Below are 23,109 nucleotides of genomic sequence, written 5' to 3'. Positions count from 1 at the left end.
CTTTCGTATCTTCAGAGTGGCCGGTGTTGGCTAAAACCGTTTTCTGCTCATCAAGTTTGTATGTGTATTCTCCCAGATCTTCTTGCAAGATTTTTATTGTTTTGCTTTCTACATTTCTGGTGTCAATTCATCTGATATTTATATTTGCATATGGTATAGAAGTGGGATCTGTCTAGTTTTATATCCATCCAGATCAGTAGCCCTATTGCAGTGGCACCATTTATCAAATAATACATCTTTTACTGCTGATTCGAATAAACACATTCATCATATAAATTTCTCATATATACAGGGCACCTGGGTGACTCAGTCAGTTGGGTGCCCAACATTGGCTCAGGTCATGATCTCATGGTTTGTGAGTTCTAGCCCCATGTTGGGCTCTGTGGAGACAGCGCAGGGTCTGGAGCCTGCTTTGGATTCTGTGTCTCCCTCTCTCTCTGTCCCTTCCCACTCATGCTCTGTATCTCTCTCCTTCAGATATAAACATTAAAACATTTTTTAAAAATTCTCAAATATACTAGTATCTATTTCTGGATGCATTGAACTAACTTTGATCTTGCTATGCCAATACCATACTGATTTGATTACAATGGAAGAATAAAATGCCTAATCTTTAATACCTGGCAAGTGGACTCAGTCCTTGCTGCTCTTTTTTTTTTTTTTTTTACCTTTCTTAGCATTTTATTATGCATTTTATTCCTCTATGTAAAAATGTTAAAAATTTTTCCAATTAAAAAGAAGTCCTGTTGTGAAAAGTCCTGTTGTGATTTTAATTGGAATTTTATTAAACTTCTACATTAATTTTATGAATATAATAAACAGAAGCAATTTATCATTACAGTTATCTCTATGCATTTTATATACATTTTGCTATTGTTAATAAAAATTTTTTCTCCTATTTCTATTTCTTGATGTTTAGAATCAGAATAGAGAAAAGCTATCTGTTTTTTGTTTTTTGTTTTTTTCCTTTCCCCAAATGTCAGTGTTCTCGGTCAGACTTGAAAACACTTTAAAATAAGTCCTTGGCAACCTCCAAATTATTCCTGGTGACACTGATATCCCTTTGGCCATAATCCTGGGACCAGAAGGGCATATAAAAAGTCACCTTTCTATCTGTTTATATTCACACTGAATCTAGGTACCTTAGAGAATTCTCTTATTAATGCTAGTAATTTTACACTACAATACTGAATCTTATGTGAAATGAGCAAAATGAGACAGATTATAGCTCTATTCCAATGTTTATAGCCAATTCTTTTTTTATCTTCTTCTTGAATTTATTAGAAAATATAAGAAAATGTTAAATATTAGTAATGAAAGCACCACTCCATGATTTTACTTGAAATAGTCTTAATGTTTTGCTGTTTGGAATAACATTTGCTGTTTGTTTTGGATAAATGGTCGTTACTTCTATTCCAATTTGCCATAAAACTTTTATTAGAAGTGACTTCAGCATCTAGCATCATCTAAATTTTATTTCTTAATATGTTGATTGATAAATGGATTATGTTCATAGATTTTCTGACACTGAATACCCTTACATTCTTGGACTACAATCTAATGTTCATATAACTTGATTATCGCTGGGTTCTATGAGCTAATATTTCTTTAAATACTGTGTGCCTTTATAGCACCCTTCTATAGGGCAGCCGACAGAGCAGAGGGCAGCAGAGGTAAACACTGTCTGCCTTTATCCTGTGACTCTGATTATAGCTTTATTGTTTACTATTCTTAGGTTTTGTGATTAAAATTGTATTGGCTTTATCAGATGAACTGGTAAGTGCTCCATCTTTTTCTTTGGTCCAAGTGACATTTGCAATATCTTTAATCATCTCTTGAGGCTCTTCTGTAATAATTAGTCAAATCAAGTTTCAACTTTTTTTGTAGTCAGATTTAATAATTTTATATCTCCCCAGGTAATCACGTCCTTTATTTTTTCAGTTCTGTTGCCACTGTATTGCATAGAGCGTTCTCTCAGGATTCTTTTACGCCACCTTATCTGTAGTTATGGGCCCTTTATTTTTCTTAAATTCCTATATCTCTGCTGTTTATCTTTTTTCCATAAACAGGTTTGCAAGGGATTTGTCTATTTTGTTGTTGGTGATGGTCTTTTCGAAGATGAGCCTCTATGTTTCTTTGTTCTTCCCAGTTATTTTTTAGTGTTTGATTGGTTTTTAGATTTTGTCTTTATGACCGATCTCTTTGTTTCTTTTGGCTTATTGTGCTGTACTTTTTCTAATATCTTAGGAAAAGTAACATATTTTTTGTCTTTTGTTTTTAATAGTGAAGGCATTTAAAACTATATATTTTTCTCTGAGAACGAGTTTTCCATATCCCACAGGTTATGTTACAAAGTTTTCATTGTTTTAATAGCTTGCAATATCCTCTTTGGTTTCATTTAGGAGCATGATTTTTTTTCTTTTTCTTTTTTTTTTAAAGTTTCTATTTAAATTCCAGTTAGTTAACATACAGTGTAATATTGGTTTTGTGTGTACCATAGAGTGATTCAACACTTCCTTACAACACCCAGTGCTCATCACAAGTACCCTCCTTAGTACCCATCACCAGTTTCACCCCCCTTCCACCTCTCCTCTGCTAACCACCCATCTGTTCTCTATAGTTAAGAGTTTGTTTCTTGGTTTGTCTTTTTCTGTTTGCCAATCTGTTTTGTTTCTTAAATTCCACATATGAGTGAAATCGTATGGTATTTGTCTTTCTCTAATTGACTGATTTGCTTTGCATTATACTCTATCTAGCTCCATCCATGTCATTGCACATGGCAAGATTTCATTCTTTTTACGGCCTAGTAATATTCCACTGTTTATATATGCCACATTTTCTTTATCCTGTCCTCCGTCAATGGACACTTGGGCTCTTTCCATAATTTGGCTATTGTACATAATGCTGCTATAAACATAGAGGTGCATGTATCCCTTTGAATTAGTACGTTTGTATCCTTTAAGTGAACACCTTGGTAGGGTGATTCATGGATCATAAGGTAGTTCCATTTTTAACTTTTTGAGGAACTTCTGTACTGCTTTCCACAGTGGAGGCACAAGTTTGCATTCCCACCAACAAAGCAAGAGGGTTCCCCTTTCTCCACATCCTCACCAATACTTGTTGTTTCTTGTGTTGTTGATTTTACCCATTCTGATAGAGGGGATATCCCATTGTAGTTTTGATTTGTATTTCCCTGATGATGAGTGATGTTGAGCATCTTTTCATGCGTCTGTTCACCATCTGGATGTCTTCTTTGGAGAAATGTCTATTCATGTCCTCTGCCCATTTTTTAAATAGATGATTCATTTTTGGGTGTTGAGTTTGATGAATTCTTTATATATTTTGGATACTAACCCTTTATCAGATATGTCATTTGCAAATATCTTCTTCCATTCCATAGATTGCCTTTTAGTTTTATTGATTATTCCCTTCAGTATACAGAAGCGTTTTATTTTCACATAGTCCCAGTAGTTTATTTTTGCTTTTACTTCCCTTGCCTCCAGAGAGGTATCTAGTAAGAAGTTGCTATGGCCAATGTCAAAGAGGTTACTACCTGAGTTCTCTAGGATTGTGATGGTTTCCTGTCTCACAATGAGATCTTCCATCCATTTTGAATTTATTTTTGTGTTGGGGCGCCTGGGTGGTGCAGTCGGTTAAGCGTCCGACTTCAGCCAGGTCACGATCTCGCAGTCCGTGAGTTCGAGCCCCGCGTCAGGCTCTGGGCTGATGGCTCGGAGCCTGGAGCCTGTTTCCGATTCTGTGTCTCCCTCTCTCTCTGCCCCTCCCCCGTTCATGCTCTGTCTCTCTCTGTCCCAAAAAAAATAAAAAATAAAAAAAATAAAAAATAAAAAAAAAACGTTGAATTTATTTTTGTGTCTGGTGTAAGAAAGTGGTCCAGGTTCATTCTTCTGCATGTCGCTGTCCAGTTTTCCCGGAACCATTTGTTAAAGAGACTGTCTTTTTTCCCATTGGATACTCTTTCCTGCTTTGTCAAAGATTAATTGACTATATAGTTGTGGGTTCATTTCTGGGTTCTCTGTTCTGTTCCATTTATCTATGTGTTTGTTTTTGTGTGAGTACCATACTGTTTTGATCACTACAGCTTTGTGATATAACTTGAAGTCCAGAATTGTGATGTCTGCAGCTTTGATCTTCTTTTTCAAGGTCGCTTTGTCTATTTGGGGTCTTTTGTGATTCCATGCAAATTTTAGGTTAGTACTAGCTCTGTGAAAAATGCTATTGGCATTTTTTAGTGTTTTGGTTTTTTTTTGAGAAGAAAGAGAACAAGTTGGGGAGGAGCAGAGAGAAGGGGGACAGAGAATACAAGCAGGCTCCGCGATGTCAAGCAAAGAGCTTGATGTGGGGCTCAAACTCACAAACCACAAGATTATGACCAGAGCAGAAGTCGGATGCTCAGCCAATTGAGCCACCCAGGTGCCTCTGCTATTGGTATTTTAATAGAGATGGCATTAAATGTGTAGATTGCTTTGGGTAGTACAGACATTTTAACAATATTTGTTCTTCCAGTCCATGATCAAGGAATGTCTTTCCATTTCTTTGTGATGCCTTCAATTTTGTTCATCAGTGTTTTATTGTTTTCAGAGTACAAGCCTTTCAGTTCTTTGGTTAGGTTTATTCCCAGTTATCTTCTTATTCTTGGTGCAGTGGTAAAAGGGATTTATTCCTTAATTTCTCTTTCTGCTGCTTTATTATTGGTCTATAGAAATGCACCACGTTTCTGTATGTTGATTTTGTACCCTGCGATTTTACTGAACTTGTATGTCAGGTCTAGCAGTTATTTGGAGGAGTCTTTCGGGGTTTTCTATATAGAGTATCATGTCATTTGCAAATAGTGAAAGGTTGACTTCTTCCTTGCTGATTTGGATGCCTTTTATTTCTTGTTGTCTGATTGCTGAGGCCAGGACTTCTAGTACTATGTTGAATAACAGTGATGAGGGTGGACATCCCTGTCGTGTTCCTGACCACAGAGGAAAGGCTCTCAGGTTTTCCCCATTTAGGATAACATTAGCTGTGGGTTTTTCATATATGGCCTTTAAAATGTTGAGGTATGTTCCCTCTAAACCTCCTTCACTGAAGATTTTCATCATGAATGGATGTTGTACTTTGTCAAGTGCTTTTTCTGTGTCTGTTGAGAAGATCATATACATGGTTCTTATCCTTTCTTTTATTAATGTGATGTATCACATTGATTGATTTGCAAATATTGAGCCACCCTTGCCACCCAGAAATAAATCCCACTTGAGTGTTGTAAATGATTCTTTTAATATATTGTTGGATTTGGTTTGCTAGTATTTTATTGAGATTTTTTGCATCCATGTTCATCAAGGATACTGGGGATACTGGCTTGTCATTCTCTTTTTTAGTGGGGGATTTATCTGGTTTGGGGATCAGGGCAATGCTGGCCTCATAGAATGAATTTAGATGTTTTCTTTCCTTTTCTATTTTTTGGAATAGTTAGAGAATAGGTATTAACTCTTCTTTAAATATTTGGTAGAATTCACCTGTGAAGCCATCTGGCCCTGGACTTTTGTTTGTTGGGAGATTTTTGATTACTGATTCAATTTCTTTGCTGGTTATTGTCTGTTCAAGTTTTTTATTTCTTCCTGTTTTTATTTTGGTAGTTTATAGGTTTCTAGGAATTTGTCCATTTCTTTCAAGTTGTCCAATTTGTTGACATACCATTTTCCAAAAGATTCTCTTGTAATTGTATCTCTGTGGTGTTGGTTGTCATTTCTCCTCTCTCATTTGTGATTTTATTTATTTGGGTCCTTTTTTTCTTTTTGATAAGTCTGGCTAGAGACTTATCAAGTTTATTAGTTTTTTGAAATAACCAACTTCATTTAGGAGCATCATTTTTAATTACATTTTTTATCTGCTTGTGAAGTTATTTTTTAGTATTTGGATCAACTTTGAGTATCATAATAGTTTGTTATTGCTGTATAACAAGTTACTCAAAGTTCACAGCTTGCAACAACACCCATTTATTATCTCATAGTTTTAGTTGGTCAGAAGCCAGGTGGACTCTACTAGCCACTCTGCTCAGGGTCACACAAGACCAAAACTCTTTAAATTAATTAATTAATTTTTAATTTACATCCAGGTTAGTTAGCATATAGTGCAACAATGATCTCGGGAGTAGTTTCCTTAATGCCCCTTACCCATTTAGCCCATAACCCCTCCAGCAACCCTCTGTTTATTCTCTGTATTTAAGAGTTTCTTATGTTTTGTCCCCCTCACTGTTTTTATATGATTTTTGCTTCCCTTCCCTTATGTTCACCTGTTTTGCCTCTTAAATTTCTCATATTAGTGAAGTCATATGATATTTGTCTTTCTCTGACTAATTTCACTTAGCATAATACCCTATAGTTCCATCCACGTAGTTGTAAATGGCAAGATTTCATTCTTTTTGATTGCCGAGTAATACTACAGTGTGTGTGTGTGTGTGTGTGTGTGTGTGTGTGTGTGTGTGTATGTGTATACCACATCTTTTGCAAGACCAAAATTAAGTTGTGGACAAGGCTGCCCTTGTTACTGGAGGAGAATCCACTTCCAGACTCATTTGTAATTTGGTCCCTTCTCTGAAGTTCCAAGTCTCTCTCATGCTTTAAATCTGTCTGACTTCCACCATATCTCTCTGACATTTTCTGCCTTCCTCTTCCACATTTAAGAATTTTCATGATTATATTGGATCCATCCAGATATTTCAAGATAATGTCCCCCTCACAGGATCAGATGATTAGCAACCTCAATTCCACCTGCAATATTTCTTTTGCCATGTAACATATTCATGGGCATAACACCAAAGAGCAAAGGTTAAGGGAAACAAAATTTTGCCTACCCCAGGTATAATTTACATACGATGAAACATACAGATTTTAAATGTACAGTTTGATAAGTTTTGACAAGTGCATACAAGTTATGTAATTACCACCTTAATCAACAGATAGAACATTTATGTCAATCGTTCTGCAACTTTTCAGTGGGTCTCCCCACCCTGATCTGGCCCTTGCCCGCAAGCTGCTTTCTGGATTCATTTTTTACTTTTTAATTTTTTTACATCATTAGAATTATATAGTATGCACTCTTCAGTGTCTGGCCTTTTATCTTTACCATCATGATTTGGATGTTCATCCAGATTACTGCACGAAGTAGTTTTAGTCTTTGTATTGCTGCTTACTGCTCCATTGTTATGGGAATATATCACGATTTTTATATCCATTCACTGCCACATGGACCTTTGGATTATTTCCAATTTGGGGGCTAATAAATAAACCAGCTATGAGCATTCCTGTACAAGCTTTTGTGTGGACATGTGTTCTCATTTATCTTGGTTAAATATCCAGGAATGAAATTGCTGGATCATATGGTAAATGCATGTTTAAGTGTAAAACACGGCCAACAGATTTTCTAGAAAGGTTGTACAATTTTCTGCTCCCACCCAACAACACATGAGAGTGCCAGTTGCAACACATCCTGGATAACACTTGATGTTGCATTTCTCTGACAACTAAAGATTCTGAGCATCTTTGCATGTGTGATTGGCTGTTCCTATATTTTCTTTGATGAAATGTCTGTTCAGATCTTTGGCCTGTTTCATTTTATTTTTTATTTTAGAGAAAGAGAGAGACCATGTGAGCTGGGGAGAAGGGCAGAAAGAGAGAGAGAGAGAGAGAGAGAGAGAGAGAGATTGAGAGAATCCCAGGAAGGCTGCATGCTTAGCACACAGCCTAATGCAGGGCTTGATGTCACGACCATGAGATCGTGACCTAAGCTGAAATCAGGAGTTGGACGCTTAACCGACTGAGTCATCCTGGTGCCGCTGGCATATTTTAAAATTGCATTGTATGTCTTGTTATTTTGTAGTTTTAAGGGTTTTGTATATATTCTGGATACATTTTCAGATGTACCTGTTTTGAATATTTTCTCCCAGCACAAAGTTTTTCATTTTGATGAAGTCCAATTCGTCTATTTTTTTTTCCCTTTGGTTGTTTGTGCTTTTGATGTCATATCTAAGAAACTATTGCCAAATGTGAGGTCACACAGAATTATACCCATATTTGCTCCCAAGAGTTTTATAATATTAGCTCTTACATTTAGGCCTTTAATACACTGAGTTAATTTTTGTGTGTGATGTGAGGAATGGATTCAAGTACTTTCTATAGTTTATATGGCTTGCAGTTGTGAAGTGTTAATGACCCTAAAGTAGAGGCCTGATATGTAACTGAACAATTAGACACTTATCCATTAATGTTGGCATTGTTAAAAATTATTAAGAAATTTGTACTTTGAGGGAGTGCAAGTGCAGGGAGGGGCAGAGAGAGAGAATCCCAAGCAGGCTGACTGTTGTCAGCACAGAGCCCAACACGGGACTTGAACCCCCGAACCACGAGATCATGATCTGAGCTGAAATCTAGAGCTAGATGTTTAACTGACTGAGCCACCCAGGTTCCCCAATACATTGTACTTTGTATTGTATCTTCCATCTAGCATGCAGTCTGAGGCATAGTGAATAATAGTATAAAGTTTAATTGAATGGAGAAAATGGTGTACTTGTTATCTAGCCTTCTTTTGTTGTGTAGGCAGTCACATGTATTTTTACCAGGAAAAAGTGAATAGAATTTTTATTTTGATGATACTATTTTATAGTCTAGATTATTTTGATACCGATTAACAGGATAAACTGACTCTGGACACATCCTGACAAGCTCTGCCAAATTTTGAAATAAACATCTGGGGAAATTCAGTTTTATATTATCTGTTCCTGCAGCTGCTCAACTTCTAAGCAAAGGTCAGGGAATATAATAGGTTTTCCGATTAGTTTTAGATAAAATGTGAAAGAACAGTTCATGTGAAGGACATTGTTGCCAAATATATTTGGCAAGATTTATATATGAAATCCCAAGGGAAATGCACAAACAAAATCCCACAGAAGTTAGGAAGGAGTAAAACCCATGAACCCTGGAACATTTTGTCACTTATTGTGCAGATTACCCCGAAATTGAGACAGGCACATACATCACGTGTTTCTGCTTCAGTGGAAACTATTCACTCTGATAGAAAAGGTCTTAGCCTGGAGAGCTATACATGGTCCCGTGTACGCTCATCTCAGAACTGAATCACATACATGGATGGTGCGAGTGCTCTTAGGAATGTCTGGTGTGTCCCTTTGAATAGTGTCCCTACTGTGGACCATGTTCCTTTGGAATAGGGTCTAGGCCTTCTGTTTCTCTGTCCCACAAACTTATCTCTTTAGCCTCTTATTTTTGCCTCTTTCCTTAGAGGGAGAAAAAAGTGTTTTCTGTGTGCTCTTGATCCTGTTCCCTCTTTGTTCTTCCAAGTTGTTCATCTAGTAAACATTTTCTGTGTCTTAAATTTTCATTTTAGTCAGAAATATTAAAGTGGAAGCACTATGCTAAGGATGTAAAAATACCTGTCTCTTGAAATGGAGAAACTGGGTGGAATAGACCCTACAGAACCAAGGAGACAATTTGGAAAAAGCGAAAAGGGAACAAATTAGAGACGAGTTGATTGATGACTGTGGAAGGACATAAGTGTCAAAGTGGCCAGGAGATGGCACAAATGGACTGAAGAGAGGAGTGCACTTGATGACATGGGTACCAGATAATGTTATTACACGACTAAAAACCATCTAGGTCTATACCGAAGCTAGTGCCATGAAAATTTTTAGAGATGGATGAAATTAGAGCACATTTAAATATGAGTTAATACCATGGGGTTGGGTTCCCTGGAAGCTCACTGTGCCACAGAGATTAACGTGCAGGAAGTTTATTTAGAGTGCGCCTACACAGGACCAGTCCTGGGGAAGGGAAGGGAAGGACAGGGAAGAAGCAGGGGTGGGCACGGGGAGAAGCTGGACAGCAGTGCAGGCCGACCCTACCGGGAGCTCTGGAGCCGGAGCCACCGTTCTGAGTTGCCCCGTTTGGGCCAACGGGGCCAGACTTTTCTGCCTCCTCCCGATCCATCATGAGGCACCGGCTATCCTGGGAGTAGCCGGGAGGCTCCCAGGAAGGGGGCGTGGCCTGTTCCGGGAAGGGCCTGCGGGCAGCTTTGGGAGGGGGCGCGGCCTGCCTTGGGAAGGGCCTGGGGGCTGTTTTGGGAAGGGGGCGTGGCCTGCCCTGGGAAGGGCCTGCGGGCTGCTTTGGTAAAGGGGATTTCTGGTTCAGCTTGTGCGGGGCGCGACCATAGGCCCGGCGGTGGCTCCTGGAACCTGGAACCAGTTCCTGTCTGTCTTCGTCACCGTCCCCACCCGCTCACCTGCCGTGTCCTCACTGGTATTGTGCGGCAGCTTCTCCAGGTCCCAGGGGCCTGCACCTTGCCTCTCAGGCAGGGTGGCCGCCCTTGGGAAGGGGCACATTTCTGCCTGGCGTGTGACAGTACCCAACCCCTGCTTCCCGCCTTGTAATCATGCCCCCACGACTCCTCTTCTGGCCTGTTGCCCCTTTGGTATGAGTAGCCCCAGGTGGCCCCCCAATTTTTCACTCATTGAAACTTTAGCGTTTCTGCTGTGGGGACCTTCTATACTGCTGAGCTCAGAGCTGTAGAGAGGGGTGGCACAGATTCCCCAGGAGGGTCACAGTGGGGTGATAGTAAGCTGAGCTGCTTTTGCTGCCCTTCTTCGGTTCCTAGCCCAGGGATACAGAACCATCAGCGCATGTACAGCATGTACAGCACCTTGGAAGTTGGCCCTCCATCTTCACAGGGCCCTGGCCCCAAGTTGGAGTTTTAGCTGTGATTTAAGAAATTACTTCACTGCTCTCTCTGTCTGGCAGCTCCTGGATGTGGCAACATGTGATAAACCCAATGGATGTCATGGTCAGGGGCCCACTCCAGCACCTACTTTGTTGTACAGTGGGTCACCTGGTCAGACATGATGTTATAAGGGATCCCACATCAGTGAATGGAACCCTCTGTAACAGCTCAGATAGCAGGGCTGGCTGAGGACTTGCAGGCAGGAAAGACTAAACACTTACATGTCTCTATCACAATGAAGTGCTGTCCCTTCTAGGATGGAAGGGGTCCAGTGCAGTCAACTTGCCACTGACGAGCTGGCTGGTCTCCATGATGGACAGTGCAGTATTGGGCACCCAGCATTGGTTTCTGCTGCTGGCAAGTTGGACTTTCAGGGGTAGCACTAGGTAGATTGGCCTTAGTGGGAACCTATGGTTTTGGATCCATGCATAAATTCTCTCCCCTACCCCCATCGCCACTTACCTCACATTTTGCCAGCACTGTGGTGGCCCATACAGAGGCTGGCTGATGTTAATTGCCAGTCATTTTGTCTACATTATTGTTTTGTGTTTCTTCCAGGGTAGAAGCTCTATGGTGGCATTAATGTATGACACGAAGATCTTTCTGTTTTGTGCCCACTCATTGATATGTCTTTACCCCAGATATCCTCCTCCCTGATATTCCAGTCCTGTTACTTCTAGGTGCCTGGCTAGACAGCCAAACCATTTGCTGCTGTCCATTAATTAGTCTGTATATGTTTGCACCTCAGGCCAATTCTCTTTCTACACAAAATGTTACCTTTCGATAACATTGGCTAGTATGTGCATATCAAGCTGAGCCATCTGTAAATAAAGCTGAGGGTTCTTCCTCTGCTAGCAACTGGTCATCAGGAATCCCTCACATGGCGATGGGTGTGACTTGAAGTAGAGGTATCAGTAGAACAGGAGTGAATGATATGGGTCTCTGACAAGCTGCTCATGCAGCCTGCTTGTGCCCACTGGTCCATGCAGATCTTCATTCCTTCCTCCTTAAATCAGCTCCTTTTTCTGGGAGAGCTTCGTTATCAGTACCCTGGCCCCTGGCCCTCAGCCAGTACAGAAAGTCATTTGTCATGGCCCTGAGTTGGCAGAGCTGCTCCCATGACGTCGTGCTGTCTTGGGTGTCCTGGAAACCCTGGAGTGGAGTGAAATGCAGCGCTCCTTGGGAGGGGAGGGAGGGGAGGGAGGCTAGGGAGGTGAGCATTAAGTCAGTCTCACCTCGGCCCCACCGCAGTCGGTCTCCTTGGGACAGGTCTACTCCAAGCAACGCACGGTTTCAAGGGGCGTTTTTAGCCAGTGTGCCACTGGATCTCTCGGAGGTCCTCAGGTCTTCCTTTGTGACTGTAGGTTGGCCAGCTTCTCCTCGTGCCTCCATCAGTCTTTACTTCATGTGAACGGATGCCAACCTATTAGGTGCAGGCTCACTGAAACCCTTGTGTCTTCTGAAAAGGAGATCTCGCTCGTTTGCTCAGCGAATCCTTCCTGTCTTGACTTTGACATCGTCTGGGGCTCACAGAGCCTCCTCCTGTGAGCGGCTGGCTGCTGTGTCTGTGTGTGGCCCTCATCTTTCACCCATTCTGCGCCGTTGCTGCTCGGGGTGACTCCCGGAAACTCACGTGCGAGGTCTGCGCTGTCTGCGTTTTTAGTTCACACCAGCCTCGTTCAAACATACATCTCTGGGCCACATCCCTCATCAGAGCTCCGGGGACACAAACTCGAAGACCGACCGGCTGGTTCCACTCTCACGTGTACCTGGATGCTCTCTCCTCCTGCCTTCGCCACAGTGTTTCTGTGCCGTTGGGGGGTGGAGGGTAACTGCGTGCCTCACAAAAGACGTCTTACAGATTCATACCTGCCCTTCCACTGTAAAGCACCTTGGTGCCTGTTAAGTTTTCAGTAGTTCTGAGCCATGTTCTGCTACTTATATCTGTAACCTTGGGCCGCGGCATTTCCACAGATTTACAGCTCACAGTGAATTGTCTGAAAACAACTCAGATGAAAACGAGTCTTTCCAACAAACGTTGTTCAAATAATGATAACATCTGTGCTTCCTTGGGTGATTTTATAGCTTTATAAGCACACAAATGAAAAAAAAGTGTCCGCTTTTTTCTGTGTGTGTGTCTGTGTGTGTGTCTGTGTGTGTGTGTGTGTGCACACACACAGGAAGTTTATTGGGGGAGCTTATTGGTGCTTATTGAGGCTCACTAATTATCTGAAGAGTTTCTTTGAGGAATTGTGACATATCAGGGGCTTAGTGTTGGTCTCTGTTGCTGGAAAGTTGGACATTTGAGCTTTGGTGAGTCTGTGATGTCACACCCATGCATAGCTTCCCGTATGGCTCCTCCATTCATATGTCCATTTTGGCAGGATTGGAGTTGCAATGACAGAGGCTGGCTAATACCAACTGGCTAAGTTAGTCTACTTGGTAGTTTGGTGCCTCTTCTGTGGTGGATACTCTCTTCACTTTTTCATTCTTCAGTACTCTTCCTTTCTTTATGTAGCTCTGAATTTCTGACCTACATTAGTTTCCTTCTCTCTAAATAGTTGGTTGTAATATTTCTTGTAAGACAGCTCTACTGGCAACAAATTCCGTCAATTTTTGTTTGTCTGAGAGTCGTTATTTCTCCTTCACTGTTAAAGGATAATTTTGCAGGGTACAGAATTCTAGGTCGGTTGTTGTTTTTTTTTTTTTTCTCTCAACAATTTAGATGTGCAATACTCCACTCTCTTCTTGCTTCCCTGGTTTCTGAGAAGTTGGATGTAATTCTTTTCTTTGTTCCTCTTTAGGTAAGGTGTTTTCCCTGTGGTTCCTTTCAAGATGTTTTATTTATCCTTAATTACCTAAAGTTTGAAAAGATATGCCTAGAGATAGTTTTTTCAGGGCATTTGTCCTGCTTGGTGTTCTCTGAGCTTCCTAGACGTATGTTTTGGTACGTGACATTAATTTGGGGGAAATTCTCCTTATTGCTTCAAATATTATTTCTGTTCCTTTCTCTCTTTTTATTCTGCTATTCCCATTGTGTGTATGTTATAACTTTGGTAGTTGTCCCACAGTCCTTGGATATCCTATTCTAGTTTTTGTCAGTTTCTTTTTTCTCTTTGCTTCTAAGTTTTGGAAGCTTCTACTGTCATATTTTCAAGCTCAGAGATTCTTTCCTCAGCCATATCCAGGCTACTTGTGCATGTATCAAAGGCATTCTCCATTTGCATTGCAGTGTTTTTGATCTCTAGCATTTGCTTTTGGTTCTTTCTTAGAATTTCCTTTTTTATGCTTATCTTATCCATCTGTTCTTGCATGTTGTTTACTTTGTCCATTAAAGTCTTCAGCATGTTAATCCCAGTCTTTAAAAAGTCCTTGGTCTAACACTTCCAGCATTCCTGCCATACTGACTCTAGTTGTAGTTCTGCTTCTTGTTCAGTCTCTTCAACCTGTGTTGGGGTTTTTTTGCCCTTTAGTGTGGCTTACAATATTTTGTTCAAAAGTGGACATGCTGTCCTGGGTAAAAGGAACTGTGAAAAATGAGATCTTTAGTAATGTAGTGGTGAGGTGTGGGGGGGAGAGGATGCATTCTATAGTCATATGATTAGGTTTCAGTCTTTTGGTGAGCCTGTGTCCCTGGACTGTGAACTTCACCGTTGCCTCTAAGTTTTCTTCTTCAGGTGGAACAGGATGGTTAGAGGAGGCGAGAGTATCTCTTCCATGTAGAAGGCTAAAGCAGACTGATGTTGGGTTTTCCCTTCCCCCAGGTGGATTAGGCTGTGATTAAAATTGCAATGTGTTAGGCTCTGGCAAAATAATTTCCCCCTCCCCTGCTAAAAGCATGAGGAGAGTTTTTTTTCTGATATTCACTATGAGGACCTAGTAGAACTCCTAGAGGTAAAAAGCACAAAAATGTGGGGGCCTCAGGCCACCCTGAGATTTTTGACTCTCATACACCCTGCACTGAGTCTCCAGTAGTTCGTAATTTACCTTCAGGTTTTCCTACCTCCGCACTGGTTCCCACAGACATTTATGCCTCAGGGTTCTGCTCTGGTAAGTTGCGACTCTGTGTTTGCCAGCCAGTATCTCTAATTTTGGAGGCAGCAGTTTGCCCTGTGACTTCACTTCTCTGATGGACCTAAGAAGAGTTGTTGATTTTTCAATTTGTTCACCTTTTTACTTATTGATAGCATGGAATGGTGACTTATAAACTCCTTACATGCTAGACTGGAAAACAGAAGTCTGATTTTTAAGTTATGTTGCCTTTTAAAAAATTTTAAATTCCTAACACCAATCCTCAAACCTTTCCAAAAATTGGAGAGATCACTCCCTAACTCATTCTAAGGTCAGAATTACCCTGATACCAAAGCCAGACAAAGACACTACAAGAAATCTGCCGACTGATACCTTTATGAACATTGATACAAAAATCTTCAACAAAATACTAGCAAACCAAATTCAGCAACACATGAAAAGATTTATACACGGTGACCAAGTGGGATTTATTCTGGGAATCCAAGGATAGTTCAACATACAAAAATCAATCAATATAAGACACAGCATTAAGAGAATAAAGGGGATAATACACTATCATCTCAACTGATGCATCTAAAGCATTTAACAAAATTCCACACCGTTTCATAATAAAAAACATCCAACAACTATTAATAGAAGGAAACGAAGTCAACATAAAAAGCCATATGTGGGGGTGCCTGGGTGGCTCAGTCGGTTAAGCGGCCGACTTCGGCTCAGGTCATGATCTCGTGGTCCGTGAGTTCGAGCCCCACGTCGGGCTCTGTGCTGACAGCTCAGAGCCTGGAGCCTGTTTCGGATTCTGTGTCTCCCTCTCTCTGACCCTCCCCCGTTCATGCTCTGTCTCTCTCTGTCTCAAAAATAAATAAACATTAAAAAAATTTTTTTTTTAAAAAAAAGAAAATTGTTTTCAATTTTGGAGTCAGACGCACTACCATTGCGCCACGAGGTCACAATTGTTTTTAATTTTGAAGCTGAAAATATTCTCTGTTGAAGGTCCTTGGCGTCCAACACACAAACCTTCTGCCCATCCTTAAATGCTTACACCAAACGCTACTTCTGAGTGTCTATTAATGCTAGATTCCTCTGTATAATATAGAAGAAAATTCCTTTCAGATTGGGATGTTAGAACTGCACTATTTCACCCTGGTCTTATTACTGTGTTGGTATTATCTTTTAAAAATAAATCAAGAAGCATTGACCTAATTATTACATTTGAAAAGAGTCAGTTACGTAATCTCCAGGTGAAGAGAAGCAGCATGAACGATAAATGACAGTTCATAAGCCCCACTGACACATTCACCCCAAGCTCAGCTCCGCAGGGAATGTGCTATGCTCTGGTGGAGTGATAGATGAAAACTCGCATCGTAATCACAACCAAGTCAGAAAATGTTGTGCAGAGGAAACTTATGCATGGCAACTGAATTGTGTCCAACATTATTCGGACTGAAGAAGCATTGCTTCACGGATTGCAGGTTTATGCAGATGACCAAGAAATGAGTTTGACAACATATGGGTTAAGTGAACATTGAGTACCAAGGGCCTTGGTCTGAAAGCCTACGTTCCTGTCCCTGTCCAGCTATTCACTCCAATTCCCTGAATCTTCTCCTTAGCCAGGAAGTGGAAGGGGATGGATGGGTAGTGCCTGACCTTCTTTCCCACAGTCGGATTCCAGCTGCTGACACCTGGCAGAGAGCACACAGGGCTGCTGACTCAGCAGTTTCAACCACGGGGGTGGGGGGGACGCTGGAGTGCATTTGAGTTTCTTTTATAATGAGACCTCCTTCTCTCTTCTTACCCTTTTCTATCCTGTTTACCAAGCCAGATGTTGCCATCCAAACCATGGTGTACGGAGATGCCACCCACTGTTTTGTGTGTATACGCCCCCACTTGGCTGTAAGGGACCCGCAGCTGTTTCCTTTCCAGTGTTACAAGAAAACAAGAGTCGGGTTTTAAGTGGAGAAAGGGGATCGAGTGACCTAGTGTGCAGTTGTGAACAGTTAACCATAAGAAGTCATTTTTAATTATTCCTCAAATATATGAGATTGAAATCTGATGTCAAATGTGAAAAAGAAATAACACCTCTCCATATCTAAGTGTGTATCTCCTTTTCCATGTTCGTTTCTCATATGTGTTTTGTGATGGCACAGTGGCACGGAGCGTATGGTTTCTGCCCAATGACTCTGAGTGTGAAAATGAGTGGCACTAGTCACCTTCAACCAGTGCATATTTTCAACCATTCACCTAGAACCTTTCTCACTAGGATTCACATTGGTCATTTTGATCATTTAACCTAGACTGGGCCCCAGAGCACGACAACCTAACTTGTCAGGTACAGAGAGGAAACAGTCAGGAACCAGTAATTTTCTCTGTGATATTCCTGGTATCCCTAAGAAGGGAAGTATAATTTGAGGTACATACTGACAAAATTTGAATACAAGTTATTTAAAGTCACCCTCTTTTAGAGATGAAATTGAAGGACCATGTAGTGCCTGCTTTGGCAAAGGAATTTTTGCTGATGTAGCGTATATGTACCAATTTATGATTTATTTTATCAAACGGCACCTAATGTATCATATGACTCTTCAAAAAAATTTTTAACGCTTATTTATTTTAGAGAGAGTTAGAGCAAGACAGGGTGCAAGCGGAAGAGGGGCAGAGAGAGAGGGAGACACAGAATCTGAAGCAGGCTCCAGGCTCCGAGCTGTCAGCACAGAGCCTAACGCGGGGCTTGAACCCTTGGAACTGGAAGAGCATGACCTGAGCTGAAGTCGGAGCTCAACTGACTGAGCCACCCAGGTGCCCCTCAGATGACTTTTTTTAAAATGTTTATTTTTTAGAAAGAGAGCATGAGCAGGGGAGGGGCAGAGAGAGAGAGAGTCATAGGATCCTAAGCAGGCTCTGCACTGACAGGAGAGTCTGGATGCAGGGTTCAAACTCATGAACCACGAGATCATGACCTGAGCCAAAGTTGGACACTTAACCGACTGAGCCACCCAGGTGCCCCCGGATGACTTTTGAAAACAGTGTTTTGGTTTTATAGATATTAGGGATTTTCTCAGCTCAGGCTGCTATAACAAAACCCCACACACTGGGTGGCTTACAGACAACAGACATTTATTTCTCGTAGTTCTGGAGGCTGAAAGTCCAAGATCAAGGTGCCAGTAGATTTGGTGTTTGGTGAGGGCCCTGTTCCTTGTTCATGGATGGCCATATTTTCACTGTACCTTTGTGTGGTGGAAGAGGTGAGAGATCTCTCTGAAGTCTCTTTTCTAAGGTCAGTAATCCCGTTTTGTGCACACATAAATATTCAGCTATAGCAGGGGCTTATACACAATTTCCAATTTGCCTTGTTAACAGTAGAGGAGAGTGGGATAGAAGCTTTACTTTCAGCTGCTTTTCAAAATGGGTTCAAAGAAGGTGACCAAAATGAATGACTTTTTCCTTTCTTCACACAGGTTATCCCCTGGGGTGCCAAGATCTTTGCCATTCAACACATCAGTCATGTACAGAAAGACTGTGTTTGTAGAGTTTACAGATCGCCTTTTCAACATTGCCAAGCCCAGGCCACCATGGATGGGTAATGGAAACAACACTGACTGTGTATTATGAAACTGAGTATCTGTGTCTGGTGTCCTGACAAGGATCCCCCAGTCTCTCAGCTACAGTTGAAGAGGGCTAGGCTTCCCTTACTACCACCTGTCAGGGAAATACACTGAGTAGTCTCCATCTTTGTGCCAGGCCCTCCTTCTCTGCTGTACTCTAGATGTTAGAGTCCTCTGGGTCTTGGACCGGGGCTTCCTTTATCTTCTCTTTAGCTTCTATCCCTAGCTGATGTTATCCAGTCTCACAATTGTAAGACACCATCTCTATACCAGTTACTCCCAGGTTTATATCTTCAGTTCACACTGCTTACTTGATATGCCCACTTAGATATCAAGTAAGAACGTAACAGGATATTAAGATGAGACATCTCCTACCTTAGAATTATTTCTGAGAGCTCTAGGTGACAAGCACCCCCCCCCCAATTCTAAAGAGAAATATCAGTCCTCATATTTAGGACTTGTTTAGCTGGTGCCCCCAAATTGGTTCTACAACCCTTAGCCCATCATGCACCTCCAGCCTATATAAAAGACGACTAGAAACTTATGAAATAATGTAGACTTGAGGATTTCTTTGGAAACCAATTTTGGTGATTCGTATATCCTCCACCCCACAGGGGAGGGGGGCCTCATCTTCATGTCAAGGTGTAGTGAAGGAGGTCTTAGGAGAACCACTTAGAAGGCTTGACATAACACCTGTGGAGCTTGTAAGACTCTGACTAGTGCCTGGTTTTTATCTGGAAAATTTGTCAAGGACAGAGTCTTTGGGGAACTTCCCCTGATGTCATAATAAGGATTGTGGGTTATAGCTGAAGCTAAGTGCACTGTTGCTGTTAGGTGTGAGATGAGCAAGGTCATAGGGCAAGATTTGTCTTGAGAAGATCCTGCCCAGGATGTCTTCCTACCAGGGCTGGGTGACTCCAGAAAAGGTCTCTGTGATTGTATTGTCAGAAGCAAAAACTGAGAAGAGAGATACAAGTGACAGCTGGAGAGAGCATGATTGGGAGACAGAGAGTCTCCAAAGAACTCGTATAAATTCCCTCAGGATGAAAGACACAGAATTTTGGCATGTCCCACAACCAGGGGTGCCAAAGCCACATTATCACTGTTCCTTCCGGAACAATCATGCCTCTTTCTCCGCCCCTGTCCTTTTCTCCCTAGCTCCAACCTTAGAGGGCCCAGAGGCAGTAAGGTGAGTCGGAGAGGAGGGTTAGGAGAGGAAGATGAGAACATAGGTTTCTGAAATTGTCAGGACTTAGCTGAAGGAGGGAAGGACCCTTAAATTGCAGGAGACATCAAACGTTTGATATTTTACTAGACTGGACTAATTGGTCTAGACTGGTATCACTGGACTAATATGATACTGCTGATATGTGAAGGTTACTGGAGAAATTTGGAGACTATTCAAAGTGCTAGAAGGGAAACTGCACAGAACACAGTTAAAAACTATGCAAAATAAGTCTATTTTATGTTTTTGTCCCATTGAATCTAGTTCACTCAAATCATTTTGTAGGTATCTTATACTTAATATGTGTGTAAGTCAAGTCTTGATTTGGTTTCCCTCTTAATTTTCTGTGTCCTGGCCTGACTGCCACCCAGTTACACAAGCCCAAAGCACAGGAATCATCCTTAGCTGCTCTCTTTTTTCTTTTCCTATCTCTAATATCCAGTCCATCAGCAAGTCTTGTTGACTCTTAATCCAAAATAAGTCCCAAATCTGCTCACTTCTTATGAATTCCAAATTCATCCAAACCCCTGGGCCTTACAAAGTCCTACATGTTACATTCGCGCCCTGCCTTTATAACCCTATTTTCTATTATTCCCCTGCTTGTTCACATCTCATTCGACCATGCCAATATTATTCCTGTCTCAGGACTTTTCCATTTGTTTCATGTGCTTTGAATGTTATTCTATGAGATCTTTGCAAATCTTGCTTTTTAATTAGTCAGATCTCTGCTCAAATTCCACCTCCTCAAACATGCCCTTCCTGACCCCTATACTTAAAGGATCTTGTATCTCCTGCTTCAGCATTTTCTAGCTCACTACCATCTTTTACAGCATTGACCACAAACAGAATAGTTCTTATTTCTTTATGTTCCTGATTTCATTCTGTAGAATATAATTTTCATGATGTGTCTTATTCACTCCTGCGTCTCCGGTGCCTAAGACAGTTCCTAGAATATAGTAGGAACTCAACTGAATGAATTGCCAGAAATCTATCCTCAGAAGAATCATGACACTGAGCTGGTGATGGCAGTTTATGCATTTATTCATTCAATTACTACTTTCTATCAATAATCACAGGAACATGACTTTGGCCATCACTTTCATAATACCAGCTTTTCCGGAGTGCTGCTCTCCAAGTGACCTTTGAGGGACATCCTGTTCTTGCAGGTCTGCTGGGTCCTACCATCCGGGCCGAGGTTTTTGACACAGTGGTCATTACACTCAAGAACATGGCTTCTCACCCTGTCAGTCTTCATGCTGTTGGCGTATCCTATTGGAAAGCTTCTGAAGGTGAGTCAGATGCCTTGCTAGTGTCCTCTCATCCCAGGGATAAAGGAGTATTGAACACAGGGTCATACCACTGGTGAATGGGGGAGTCAGGATTCAAACCAAGGCCTGTTTCATGAAGTCAGGAACATTGTCATCTTAGTTTAAGCCCTGGAGTTAATTTGGTTCCTGTTCTCCCTTGAGGAGCCAGGCCACAGATCCTAACAATTCCACTTATCTGCCTTCCTATGCCCAGAAATTTCCTTGGGAGGATGAAGGCTCATGATATGGAAATGAAATAGAATTCTTCCTTCCTTAGATTCTCACTTTCTAGATATTTCCTCTCCCTCCCCTCCCCCCAGTTTCTAAATATCAATGCCAGTACGTGATAAGCACAAGCTGACCTCGTTAAAATAAACAACCTGTATGGCCTCAGTCCCCACTTTACCTAGCTTCTCCTTAACCTTCACAATGCATGAAGGGAGTGAAGGGGGTGCCACATTGTCCAGATAGGCTAGGGCATATATAGATCAAGAAGATTCAAGAAAATCATTAATAAAGTATTTGAGCACATGCCCTATGTTGCACAGCCTAACTGTGCTTACATGTTGACTAATTGCTTCTGAAATTGGAAAGTCTTAATTTTTTGAGCTGTACCCATAAGGCCAAGGCAGACCTGGGTTGGGGGAAGATGACAGGTGGGGGCAGGTGTTATAGAGGAAATGTCATCCCAATTCTGGCTGGAGCCAGGCAGGCTATTCCCATGAGGATTATCCACTGGGAGCTTCCAGAACATATCTAGGAGCTTTTTAGAGAGGCCAGGGTCCTCACAGTCCTGCAGCTCGGGGTAAGCATAGAGATGACTGTTTTGCACCCTATGCCTGGTGAAGTCTGGGAAAACTATTTAATCTCTCACATGTGCGTCCACAGTGGTTCTGCCCAGGAGCAACACAGTGAGGCAATGGCCTCAAATCCATGTGACTTATGGCCCTGTCAGAAGCCTGTATACTCACATGCTGTGATCCACAAGCTCCTGGCCTTCTTAGAGTAGCCTGGGAGCCCCAGGATGTCAGTTAAATCTGTGATGTGTTGACCTTTCTGATACCCTACTGTAAAATATCATATCAAGTGTTTAACTGATTTTCCTATTGAAAAAAGGAGTTGTTTATCTTTTTCTTATTGATTTGTACAGGTACTTTATATATTCTTAATGCACACCATTTGACAGATGTAAATATTTGCATATCTTCTTCCAGTCTGTGCCTTGAATTTTCACTCTCAATAAGTTTTTGGCAAACAAAAGTGACTAATGAAGCACAGAAGTTCAACCCAAAAAATTATCACTTTTTTCTTTCCATGTTAGAGCTTCATGTCCTGTTTAAGATATTTGCCTACCCTGGGTCACCTGGGTGGCTCAGTCGGTTGAGCATCTGACTTTGGCTCAGGTCATGATCTCATGATTCATGGGTTTGAGCCCCACGTCGGGCCCTGTGCTGGAAGCTCAGAGCCTGGAGCCTGCTTCACATTCTGTGCCTCCCTCTCTCTCTGCCCCTCTCCTGCTCCCACTCTGTCTCTCTCTCTCTCAAAAATAAAGATTAAAAAAAAAGATATTTATTCGCCTACCCCAAAGTCTTGAAGAGTTTCTTCCATGCTTTTCTCCAGAAGTTTTATTATTTTACCTTTTGTATATAGGTTCATGATCCATCTAAAATTGAGCTTTGTGTATGTTTTCCCCATAACATTTTTTTTTAAGTTGAGATCAAGAGTTGCATGCTCTACCAACTGAGCCAGCCAGGTGCCCCTCTCCATAGCATTTTTTAGTTTTAAAAAAAATGTTTAATGTTTATTCATTTTTTGAGAGGGAGGGGATGGGGAGGGGCAGAGAGAAAGGGAGACATAGAATCTGAAGCAGGCTCCAGGCTCTGAGCTGTCAGCACAGAGCCCGATGCAGGGCTCAAACCCATGAACCATGAGATCGTGACCTGAACCAGATCATGATCTGAAGCAGTCAGATGCTTAACTAACTGAGCCACCCAGGTGCCCCTCTCCCCATAACACTTTTGTACAGTTTTATTGAGGTATAACTTACATATCATAAAATTCATCCATTTAAAGTAGTTTGACAGCAACAGCAACAAAGGCAGGTATAAACAAATGGAACTGTATCAAACTAAAAAGTTTTGGCATACGTGAA

At 41.4% G+C, this 23,109-nt stretch overlaps 1 protein-coding gene across 1 annotated transcript in view; it reads left to right on the top strand.

Moving 5' to 3' along the window:
- The window catches only part of F8 (coagulation factor VIII), a 117,538-nt gene that overhangs the window by 2,151 nt on the left and 92,278 nt on the right, over window positions 1-23,109 (top strand). The window contains exons 2-3 of the mRNA XM_049644531.1: window positions 18,279-18,400; window positions 20,817-20,939. Of these exons, the coding sequence (XP_049500488.1) occupies window positions 18,279-18,400; window positions 20,817-20,939 (245 nt within the window). The remainder of the gene's footprint in view (window positions 1-18,278; window positions 18,401-20,816; window positions 20,940-23,109) is intronic.

The sequence above is a fragment of the Panthera uncia genome, chromosome X (assembly GCF_023721935.1).
Source record: "Panthera uncia isolate 11264 chromosome X, Puncia_PCG_1.0, whole genome shotgun sequence".
Lineage (NCBI taxonomy): Eukaryota > Metazoa > Chordata > Mammalia > Carnivora > Felidae > Panthera > Panthera uncia.
The sequence above is the reverse complement of the archived record's forward strand: the minus strand, read 5'-3'. Positions and strand labels throughout refer to the sequence as shown.